This window comes from Haliotis rufescens, unplaced genomic scaffold (assembly GCF_023055435.1).
Source record: "Haliotis rufescens isolate VD_foot unplaced genomic scaffold, xgHalRufe1.0.p SCAF_15, whole genome shotgun sequence".
In the NCBI taxonomy this organism is placed as follows: domain Eukaryota; kingdom Metazoa; phylum Mollusca; class Gastropoda; order Lepetellida; family Haliotidae; genus Haliotis; species Haliotis rufescens.
The window spans coordinates 20,457,173-20,469,734 of NW_025963835.1; the positions used below are offsets into that span (position 1 = coordinate 20,457,173).

At 41.3% G+C, this 12,562-nt stretch overlaps 1 protein-coding gene across 1 annotated transcript; it reads right to left on the reverse strand.

Annotated features, from left to right (window-relative positions):
- Positions 1-401: 401 nt before the first annotated feature.
- Positions 402-6,490, reverse strand: LOC124135172. Its single transcript, XM_046500401.2, has 4 exons — positions 6,423-6,490; positions 4,974-5,446; positions 3,449-3,528; positions 402-807 (listed from the first exon to the last, which is right to left on the reverse strand). Exons 2-4 carry the CDS (start codon positions 5,264-5,266, stop codon positions 416-418), a joined length of 765 nt encoding a protein of 254 aa, XP_046356357.2. The 5' UTR covers positions 5,267-5,446; positions 6,423-6,490; the 3' UTR covers positions 402-415.
- Between the last annotated feature and the right edge of the window lie 6,072 nt (positions 6,491-12,562).

Genomic DNA, 12,562 nt, shown 5'->3' on the forward strand with positions numbered 1-12,562 from the left:
TCAATAAACTCTTGGCAAGAGTGAGTTGGGTTTAACGCTGCTTTTAACATTATGCCAGCTTAATGTTTGAGGAAAGCCCGAGGTGATGCAGGTCTCGGACAATTACCACTTCGGTAATCGCGGCGCCTTTGACGACTGGGCCGTCTGGACCCCTTCTTGACCAAAAGACTTTGCAATTATTGTCATTACTGTAAGAGGTTTTCCTTGTTGACGAATGTTTTCACTTTATAAGGATAGCACACATGCAGCTATCTTTGTTGATTAATAACCGCGACACACACACATACAGAGACGGAAACACACAGACAGACATGCACCTCACATTATCAAGCACTGGTTCATTATTTACAACCATCATGACAACTATGGTCCCGTCACGTCAGAAAACAAAAACACCACAGTGAACATTGAATCTTTAATCGTTTGGTTTTGTTTCACTGGTGGGTGTTTCCGCCGTGTCAGGGAGCTCTAGCTTCACTTCCGGAACACCCTGCACCTCGGAGGTGGTGGGCGCCGGGGGCACTTTACTGTCTCTAAACAAACTGGTGGATGAGGCGAACGGGTCATCACTTGGATCATATGTAGGTCTCAGTGGAGTCCCTGTGGAACTTACAGGTCGACGTGAACTTGCGGGACCAGGACTTCCGGACATGCCCAGTCGGAACCGGGCTGGACTTGCAGGTGACCTTGACATTCCTCTTCTAGCTTCTTTGATGGCTGCCTTTTCAATCTGTTGGTGTCGAATCTTGTTCAGAACATTATCCATACTTGCAACTTTCTTCTGGCTCCTTGGTGTCGTCTTGCTTCCTACATGATGAAAATTATGGCTTAATTATAGTTTTTTGTCTGGCAAGATATAATTTGGAACTAGAATGGACTAGCAAAAATGTTATTGAAATAAGTATGAATGCAACATTACATAGCATTCTCATATCACTGTGTCAGGTAAAACATTAATATACTCAACGCCAAAAGAAACACCAACCATAGACACATAGAGAGAAGCATGTACCGGTATGTTAAGAAGAGATGTTTCCAATGTGTACCACTTAATGACAAAACTAACAATCAGTCAAGTGCTACCGTTGCATCTCTTAATTCTTATAATATGCTGCACATGATTTCTAAATTTTACATGCTAACCCTGCACAAGACAAATGGTGCATCTCTGACGTCACATGTGATGTGTTCATGAGCGTCGGTTCACGCAACATAACTGTATGTTCGTTTATGCATCAAACCAATGTAATGCCTCTTGAATATGAGTAATTCTTCTTATATTAACCAACATGTATGGTATTCATGTTTCTCTTGGCAGTGTGTATAAAAATACAAATTTCTTGAATTTGGTTGTCTTTTCCATACAATATATGAGAGGTACCTCCTATATCTACTCATAACTAAGTTTACTCGTCCATTTGTTGTTTAAAGCCACACTCAGCATGTTCCAGCTATATGCAGCAGTCTGTAAATAATCGAGTCTGGACCAGACAATCCAATGATTGACATCATGTGCATAAGTTGGGATACGATGAGAAGCATCAACCAAATCAGCAAGCCTGACCACCCGATCCCTTTAGTCGCCTCTTACGACAAGCATAGTCACCTTTTACGGCAAGCGTGGGTTGCTGAAGACCTATTCTACCCCGGGTCTTCACAGGTACTCTTAACTATGTCGTACATGGAATACAATGGCTTCTTCTCAGCAGCTGATATAATGTTGTGCCTGGAGTGTGGTGGAGTGGTGATGAGTGTCTATTCTCAATCAGTTAATGAAACTGAACCATATACAGATAACTCACAGAAGTCAAATACGCCCTTCTCTGTGTGTACACTTGTTGAAACCCATTGCCTGACATTCAAGCAGTGAGTTGGAGGCTATAGCCCTTGCAGGACACATTAGGCAACAAACACACCTTTGTCATATCTGAGTGTTCCTCTGTCAGAGCCCTGACCACCATCAATCTTATTGGTACTGTGAATGTTATGCTTTTTATGTCCAACCTTGCAATACTACAGAATAATTAAAAGGACTGAGCGGCAATGCATTCATATATAACTATTGGAGTTGGGATACGGAGTATCTTGGAGTTAATCTTTCCCATGAAACTCCATGATCTGGGAGTACAAGTCTGTTCATGCAGACCAACCACAGAGATCCAGGTGTAAAAGACACACTAAGAGTTAATCAAATATACTTTTGCAAGTGTGGACCGACACACTCAAATTGTTCACTTTTGTGTAATTTTACACAAACCGTAAACAAAAACAATTCTGTTACTGTTTCCATCAATGTTGATTTCTCTTTCCCGCAAAATCTCTTCCCTGGAGAGTCTGCACAGGGGAAGCTACTCTGTCTCGCGAGAGATTTTGAAACACTTCTCTTAAAAACTTCTTAAACTATCTTAAACTCAATTGCAAAGAAATCAACTGACGCATTCGTGGCATTAAAAGTTGATATTCTTTCTTTTGCAAGTGTATCACAACCCTGAATCATTGACTATTAAATTTCAAAAGATCAAAGGTGGGATATTGTATCGCAGAAACATATTGGTACGGGGCACTGTGAATGTTATGCTATTTATGTCAAACCATGCAATACTACAGAATCTGCGTAAGATGGTGTTTCTGTTATTATTCACATGTTTTTACACCAATATAACTTGCAATGAAATGTATTGTATATATCCGATTCAGGGGTTGTTGTTGGTTGGTTTGTTGTTTAACGCCGCACTGAGCAATATTCCAGCTATATGACGGTTGGTTGGTTGGTAGGTTTGTTGTTTAACGCCGCACTGAGCAATATTCCAGCTATGATGGCGGTCTGCAAATAATCGAGTCTGGACCAGACAATCCAGTGATTGATATCATGAGCATCGATCGACACAATTGGAATCGATGACATGCATCAACCAAGTCAGCGAGCCTGACCACCCGATCATGTTAGTCGCCTGTTACGACAAGCATAGTCACCTTTTACGGCAAGCATGGGTTGCTGAACACCTATTCTACCCCGGGTCTTCACGGGTCACAGGGGTTGTAAATAGATGTCTTGTATCATGGACCTCATATAGTGATACAATACTGTATTGCCGTATCGTTACACCACAACTAGACACCCAACCCATGTCAATTTCTAACGCTGTAGGTTTGTCAGCACCATACATGTCAAAGACCTGCATAGCGGATGTCATGATATAACAGGTATTGTAGCAGATACCAATTCCAGAACAACAAATCTGGACTAGCAGATACACATCCCCTAACAACTGACCTCGACTAGCAGATGCACATTCCCTAACAACAGATCTGGCCTAGCAGACACACATCCCCTAACAACAGACCTCAACTAGCAGATACCAATTCCCTAACAACATAGCCAACTGGCAGATACACATCCCCTAACAACTGCCCCCGTCTAACAGATACCAATTCCCTAACAACAGACCTGGTGTCCTCCTCGGAGTGGGCTTCGCAGATGCTTCCGATCCAAAATCATCAAAGTCAAACTCGCTGATTTCAGGAGCTCTGTAAAATTGATGAATTGATGATTAGTGATATCTGATTAATATACCTGAGCTGAAACTGAAAACAAAACTACATCTTCAGAGCATTGCCTGATCATCTCAGTATAATTAAAATGAAAAGTCCTCCTCATCTGCCGTCATTATAACTTTACATCATAGCGGGAGAGATGTTATAAAAACCCTGGACTCATTTGCTAACATAGCATCGTTGTGAATTTGCATGATTCTAAAAATAGCCATCAAATTACTCTCATGAGCAATGCAAGTGAGTGAGTGGGGTTTCAATTTTAGTTTGAGGACAGCACTGACACACCTCTTGTGCCGAATTTGTTTCCATATCGTAAATATCCCTATATTAGGAGTGAGTGAATATGGCTTTACGCTGATTTCAGCATTATTCCAGGAAAATCACAGCGGAGACACCAGAAAATGGGCTTCACACATAAAACCCATGTGGGGAATTGAACCCGGGACTTACGTGTGACGAGAGAACACTTTAACCACAAGACTACCCCACTGCCCCTCATGTCACAGTAAAGAGAAGTAGCAGTACTGTGGATGATGCTATAATATACTACTCCAGTTTTGAAAGGGATAATCAGATATGTTCATGGAGAGAGAAAAATATCAATTGTTAGATAGGCATTACTTAGAAGTTGATGGATGACAAAGTAGAGACAATTTATGGATAACAGTGAGTAAGTATGGTTTTATGCCTCTTTTAGCAATATTCCAGCAATATGACGGCAGGGGGACACCAGAAATGGGTTTCACACATTGTACCCATGTGGGGAATCAAACCCGGGTGTTCGGCGTGACGAGCAAACACTTTAACCACTAGGCTACCCCATTGCCTCTGTATGGATAACAACTTCTTTATTTACTGTAAAGGTATATAAGGATCTATATAAGGATCTATACCGAAACGTCGCCTTTACAGTAAATGTAGAAGCTGTTATCCATAAATTGTCTCTACTTCGAGAAAAATATCCCTATGAAAACTGAAGTTTTTTCATTATATTTGCCCTGCTTATGTTTCTCTCAATAAAATTGCATCCCAAAACCATTTTCCTCCCATTTCTGACACTACCGTATTTGTGAGCCCAGGGCGCTCTCAAAATTAGGAATAGGGGGGCTCTTATTAGAATATTATTTTGGTGAAAAAAAACAGAGTTGAAAGATAAATTTTGTGGTTTAAGCTGACAACCTGAAATGTTTATGTACGACAGATATATTTCCCAGAATTAAATTGCCCATAATTAAGGGTGCATATAACACACGAGTGTGTATCATACGCGAATAAACAAGTCTTGTGTACATTTATCAGTTGGAAGGGGTGCTGATTGGGATTGTTCACTTGCTAATATATTAACAAATATCGCCCTGGGCGCTTATTGGAGCGGGGCGCTTATTACGTCGAATACGCTACATCAATATAATGCCTACTTTATCTCCTCTTCCTTGGAGTCATCATCACTGTACATGTCTTCCTCATCTCCTACATCATAGTCCGCGCTGCCTTTCTCCGGGGACGGCGCCCTCCTCCCGGGACACTTCCAGCGTAGCTCCAGCATCTTGTCCTTGTCCAGCTTTTCAAACATCGCCAGGATGTCCTTGGCATCTGGGGTCCAGTTGACTGGAGGATCCTTCTGTTCATCGGCGCCACCCTCCTCATCGCTGCCCTCCACAAACCAGTCATCATCGGATGCTGCTGCTGTGATGCCTCCACCGAAAACCATGGCTTGAATAGTGTTTTTGGATGAGAATTGTCTGGGATACACGCTTCTAAAGGTCGTACAATAGGTAGGTCATTATTCACACCATGACGACTGGAGTCTGTGAAGGCACGAAACACATCGCACAGTGGGTCCCACTTTCAATTAAAGTCAAGGTGAAATCAGCTTCCCACCGTTACAAATCTGAAAAGAGAAACATTTTGTATGCATAGTTATCATCATGATCATGGTGTACCAAGCCCAGGGAAATCGCTTCATTCTGTCAGCACACTCCTGAATCAGGATAACATGTTTTGTTTGTTTGTTTGTTGTTTAATGTCACACTCAGCAAAGTTCCAGCTTTATGACGGCAGTTTTTAAAAAATCGAGTCTGGACCAGTGGTTTTCATCATGGGCATCGATCTACGCGATTGGGATACGATAACATGCATCAATCAAGTCTTGAGCATGACCACCCATTAGTCGCCTCTTATGACAAGCATAGTCGCCTCTTATGACAAGCATAGTCACCTTATTACTCCAAGCATGGGTTGCTGAAGACCTATTCCAACCGGGATCTTCAAGAATGATGTATTGTAGTATCATTGGTATTCGAACGTCATATGTTGTAGAACGACAATGTTTATCGCGATTACTCCCGCCTTAACAGGAGTGTAGCATGACACAGACATTGTGCATAGTCAGATGATTGCTTGTTTTCCAGAGAAAGTTGTCTTTTATAAGTGAATGAGATGTTTTAAGTCGTTCATGTAATTAGAGAGAAAAGTACGAATGTTTCTGAAGCGGCCGAAAACCCATAACACTGGGATGTGTTGATATGCACTGGTCAATTCACACGAATACTTTCAAATATGATGGTAACACATTTCTATTCATTTTCTGATGCGTGTTCTTCTATCACAACATACTTCTTTTTAAGTTAAAATGGAATGCTTTTAATTTAGCAGAGTTTGGAGATGAGTCTAAACGAACAATACATATGAAACTCAATGATCTGGGACTGGGAGTACAAGTCTGTTCATGCAGAACATTCACAGATTCATTCAGATGCAGTAGTAAAAAGACACAATAAATATACCTTAGCAATGTTGGACCTACATAAGCAAATTGTGCACTCTGCCATTTTTACACAAACCGTAAACAAAAACAATTCTGTTACCGTTTCCATAAATGTTGATTTCTCTTTCCCGCAAAATCTCTTCCCTGGAGAGTCTCCACGGGGGAAGCCACTCTGTCTCGCGAGAGATTTTGAAACACTCGTAAAATATTTTAAACTCAATGCTGCCAAGAAATCTACTGATGCATTCGTGGCATGAAAACTCCTTATATATACATGGTAGATAACCCCTTACAAACAAATATGAATAATCGGTTGTCGACTGATCGCTAATCCGAACTACAACTGCATGTAATTTTCTTACCTCAAATTTATTCTTTTTCAAATGTTAACTAGATTCTATCTGTTTCCAAGGCAGATTTCGCCCACAGTGCTTCATTCTTGTCGTAACTGCTGTTTGAGTGACCTTGCTGGTTTTGTGTCCTCGGTCCAGGACAGTGTGGGTTGTTCATGCTGTTAACCACCGGTCCACATTGATGCAGGATGATCCAAATTGATCCAGCCTCGATTACTGACTGTTTGTCTGTTGCTTACTGTAGCGTTAGTCGAAACTGTGACACTACAAACAAACGTCACAAGTCTGGAGTTTGTAGCGTGGGTGGGGAAGACGGGTTTCCCGCCTTTTCCCGCAACACTGACACACATACCTTTATCAAAGGACCTGTACAATGTGCGGTAGTCTGTTTTACATATTTTTAAAAAGGAGCCAGGTTTTTTATGTTTACTAATGTGTGTATATTTACACCAGGAACGCATTTCCATTATGTCTGGAGCAGGTGCGGGCGGTCGGGTAGCCTAGTGGTTAAAGCGTTCGCTCGTCACGCCGAAGACCCGGGTTCGATTCCCGACATGGGCACAATGCGTGAAGCCCATTTCTGGTGTCCCCTGCCGTGATATTGCTGGAATATTGCTAAAAGCGGCGTAAAACCACACTCACTCACTCACTCACTCACTCAATGGAACAGGTGCAATAGTAAATGTAAATTTGCTCTGTATGTATATGTTGTAATGTGAACGTTTATGCCAACCTCAGAGGATGATCTAATTAATATATCTATTGATTTGCCAACACCAACAAATTGTCAACAGTTCTGTATTCTATTCAGTATACAGCAATAAAAAGTGTTGGACGGACGGTGTTTTCTTTGGGTTCCAAGGAGTCAAACATTTGTGTATAGATTAAATTAAACACATGATTTCTGAAAGGTAACCCTCTTCTCATGTGTGCCTTACCCCATTTACATTTTTTTTTCCACACCTTAGCTAATTTTTACGGAAGCGTAGTGGGGCCACGGTGATCTTTTTTGTCTAAGTATCTCCTAAGTAGGACTTAGTATCTTCTACGTAGGACTTAGTATCTCCTACGTAGGACTTAGTATGGCTTAGAATTACTATCTCCTACGTAGGACTTAGTATCTTCTACGTAGGACTTACTATCCCCTCGTGGAACTTACTATCTCCTACGTAGGACTTAGTATGGCTTAGAATTACTATCTCCTACGTAGGACTTAGTATCTTCTACGTAGGACTTACTATCCCCTCGTGGGACTTACTATCTTCTACGTAGGACTTAGTATGGCTTAGAATTACTATCTCCTACGTAGGACTTAGTATCTTCTACGTAGGACTTACTATCCCCTCGTGGGACTTACTATCTTCTACGTAGGACTTAGTATGGCCTAGAATTACTATCTCCTAGGTAGGACTTAGTATCTCCTACGTAGGACTTAGTATGGACTAGAATAACTATCTCCTACGTAGGACTTAGTAAGTCCTACATAGGTGATACTAAGTCCTAAGTAGGAGATACTAAGTCCTACGTAGGAGATACTTAGACGAAAAGGGGCGGTCGGGTAGCCTAGTGGTTAAAGCGTTCGCTCGTCACGCCGAAGACCCGGGTTCGATTCCCGACATGCGTACAATATGTGAAGCCCATTTCTGGTGTCCCCCGCCGTGATATTGCTGGAATATTGCTAAAAGCGGCGTAAAACCATATTCACTAACTCACTCTGCCTTGTATCCTACCATACAACTATTTTGGACATGGCGACTTGAGTATTTGTCTTTTATTACAGTGTAGTGAGTGAGTGTGTTGGGTTTAACGCCGCTTTTAACAGTATTCCAGTTATATCGCGGCGTGTCAGCTTAATGTGGGAGGAAAGCCCGAAGTGATGCAGGTCTCAGACGTTTACCACTTCGGTAAAACCCGCGAGCACGGGTAAGGTGCTGACAAACCTAGAAACATAATCGGGGCGAACCGGGATTATTACAGTGTAACTAAAGTTGTAAATGTTCAGTTGTGTGTGAGACTACTTGAATCTTGGGTGTGCGTGATTTGACACTGGATGAAAGTAGACCAACGATCTCGTCTGTCCCGTTTTAGGATCAAAACATTGAGTTAATCAGCGGAGAGATAAGCAGTATCGTTGAGATCTGTGTCAATAATAATAATACCTACTGAGTGGCACTATGCATGGTTCACGTGTGATGTCTGTTTGCTAATCCGGCTGCATGGTTTTACTGTTATTTTCTTCAGGATATTTGCATTTTGCATAATTTCATGAATGTTCACAGGCTGGTTTTTTTTTTAGTCTCTTACGAACGTCACTAATCATCACCCGTAATTTAGTACTGGATAAAAAGCTAAAAAAAACCATTATGTCATGTGCGCTATCTCGTTCCCTTCTGTCACACATTGCGACCCGTGAAGATTCCGGGATAGAATAGGTCTTCAGTAACCCATGCTTGCCGTAAAAGGCGACTATGCTTGTCGTAAAAGGCGACTAACGGGATCGGGTGGTCAGGCTTGCTGACTTGGTTGATGCATGTCATCGATCCCAATTGCGTGGATTGATGCTCATGATATTAATCACTGGATTGTCTGGTCCAGACTCGATTATTTACAGACCGCTGTCATATAGCTGGAATATTGCTGCGTGCAGCGTTAAACAATAAACCAAACCAAAACTGTCACACATTGCAACGAAAGCCTTCTGATGCAGGCCGGATCTTTGCAGGATCATCAATCTTATAATTTCATGTTGCCTTCTATTGTGATGACTCTGTTTTTAGCCGACGGTCATTAATTTTTTTAATTTTGATTGAGCCTGGATATTCGTTCAGAGAAGGCTTAAAGGTTTGGAGTTTAGTTTTTAGATCTGAATATAACTTAAATTTTTATTTGATCTTCAACCTTCAAATTCATCTATGGTTGCTTCACCTTTGTTTGGCATTAAGAAGTTGCAGGAATGGTACAAGTCAAGTTAAGGAATTGCATCGGACGTCATTATCGAAAGCTTTACTTTGGTTGAATGTTGTAGCCCTGATGAAACAACTTTTGAGTAATTTGACACTCTTTGAAATCTTCATTGAAAATGCATGCTCGATTGTACCTAACATTTGTGAAATACATGAAACCAAAGGCTGAAACTTCGGTAATAATGCTCGACATAAAGGGAAAGTTGACTATTGGAAAGTTGAATTCATACCCCTTGTAGAATTTGACACTTTGATTCTCAATGCAGTTTTAACATTTATAAACTACTTGAAATAATCTCTTATCGCGCCAGTATATGGCCAGGCAACCAGGGACAGGAAATAATTCCTATTACCGTATTCGACGTAATAAGCGCTCTGGGCACTCTCAAAATTAGAACTAGGGGGCTCTTATTAGAATATTATTTTGGTGAAAATAAAAACAGAGTTGAAAGATAAATTTCGTGGTTTATACCGACTGCCTGAAATGTTTATGTACGACATATATATTTCCAGAATTTAATTGCCCATAATTAAGGGTGCATATAACACACGAATGCGTATTATACGCGAAAAAATAGGTCTTGTGTTCATTGATCAATCGGAAGGGTGCCAATTGGGATTGTTCACTAGCCAATATATTAGCAAATATCGCCGTGGGCGCTTATTAGAGCGTCGAATACGGTACCAATTATCTGACTTCCAGTAGGAACGACACTCAGCTCTCTGGTGCCATCAAACATCTGCAGTCACATGGAGACATACTGCCGGCCTACGTGCGAGTGAGTGAGTATGGTTTTACGCCGCTTTTAGTAATATTCCAACAATTTCACGGCTGGGGACACAATAAATGGGCTTCACACATTGTACCCATCTCGGGAATCGAACCCGGGTCTTCGGCGTGACGAGCGAACGCTTTAACCACTAGGCTACCCTACTGCCCCATTTTAATAGAATACGGAAAACTTCGTTTATAACGAACTGACCGATGTAACGAACTTATTTTTTAGTCTCAGCCATTTGTTGTAGATATTCTTATAACGAACTACGGTTATTGCGAACTAAAATTAGTGGTCCCTTTGAGTTCGTTATAACCGCAGTTTACTGTATGTGTAGAATGTTGTGTAGAGGTCTGAACGCCCATAACATTTCCGAAGTCATTTTTAGGGCCTCACGAATGTATTCTTCGTCTGGCATGTAAAGTGTTTTGACTATCCTGTTGTGGGGCAGTTTCCTGGGACGTCCAGGCCTCTTCTTTACTGTCCCCGTCACCTGTCTATCACATAGTCTTCTTATCACGCTACGTGTCTTCATTAATTCGCGAGTCAACCGAGGTCATCACTATCTGGCAACCAGAATTGACTACATTCAACCTGAGTTGTCCAGTGTTATTCAAGGGTACTGTAGGACTTACTCGAAATAAAACGCATAAATTGCAGCCTTAGATATATTACAAAAAAGCTGCCAGAAGAACGTGGAGCACAACAGCCTTGTGCATTGATAAAACCCACCTGTGACAGGCTAACAATCTTCATTGCTTGAGGGGGCAGGGAGACCCAGTCGTCTAAGGCGGCTCGATTCGATGTGCAGAGTTGCGTCCCTTGGGCACGCCAGGAACCTATGATTGTGGGTTCGAATCCCGGTTCGCCTCGATTATGTGTCTAAGTTTGTCAGCACCATACCCGTGCTCGTAGGTTTCACCGAAGTGGTAAACGTCTGAGACCTGCATCACTTCGGGCTTTCCTCCCACAGTTAGCTGACACTCCGTGGTATAACTGGAATACTGTTAAAAACGGCGTTAAACCCAACTCACTCACTTACTCACTCACTCATTGATTGACACAGCAGCCATTGTGCTTGTTCTGTTTAATGCATGTAGAACAACAAGAAAGTTCAAAATAACTCTAAGAACATAAAAAAATGCACTATCGTCATTATTTACAAGTTGCATTATTGATTCGAAAATATTTATATCAGCAATCGAAAGTTATATTTCCCCGACGCGTATCAGAATACATATATAAATAATATCAATCCCTTGGTAGTTATATTCCTTACAATGCTTTTATTCATGATTGAATCAATAAATGAAACTAATTAGATTACACAGATTCAACTGGGCGTATAGGGCAACATAGTGGTGAAAATTATACACATGCATCACTGAAAATCAGTGATGACACCAGGTGTTCGCAAAGAGGATCTAAAGCATGTCTTTCTCTACCGGCAGCTCCACCAACTGACACAATGTTTGTCTTTTGAGTATTTTTTTCAAAAGCTATGCTAATGTTTTTAGTCTTTTATGAACGTCACTGCAAATTGTCTGCATTTTGACACTCAATACAAAAGTGTTGTGTACAAGCAGATTTCCCCAAAGTTCTGTACAGTGTAAACCCGTTGCTACTGAGCGGGTAACCGATGTCCCATACACGGTCATATTTTTGGTATTCTAGTATGTACCGGTGGGGACCAGAGATAGAATGTGTCCCCAGCATCTCATTGCTAGTCTGAAAGGGACATCTTTCCGAAGCAAGGGCGTTAACTGTTTCTGTTTCATGTTCAGACAATCCAGTGATTGACATCAAGGACACAGATCCACGCTATTGGGATACGATGACATGTATCAACCAAGTAACTATACCTATGGTCACCACGTTCAGTAACAAATGCTCAATGGATCAAGGAATGACATTTAACCTTAGTTTTGTCGTGTTGGATAGTTTGGTACAAAGCTGAAAAATCAACCGTTTTGACGGAATTGCGCTTGTTTTTCTGAGACTGACCTCCAAAAGATTTTGAGAATACACATTGTATTGATTCCATATGTCTCAAATGCCTTATGCGAATCATAAAGAAACTCCTTCCTTGATTGAATTAAGGACTATGGTTATTCTTTGAGATAGGGATTTCGTGGTACATTTGCTGGA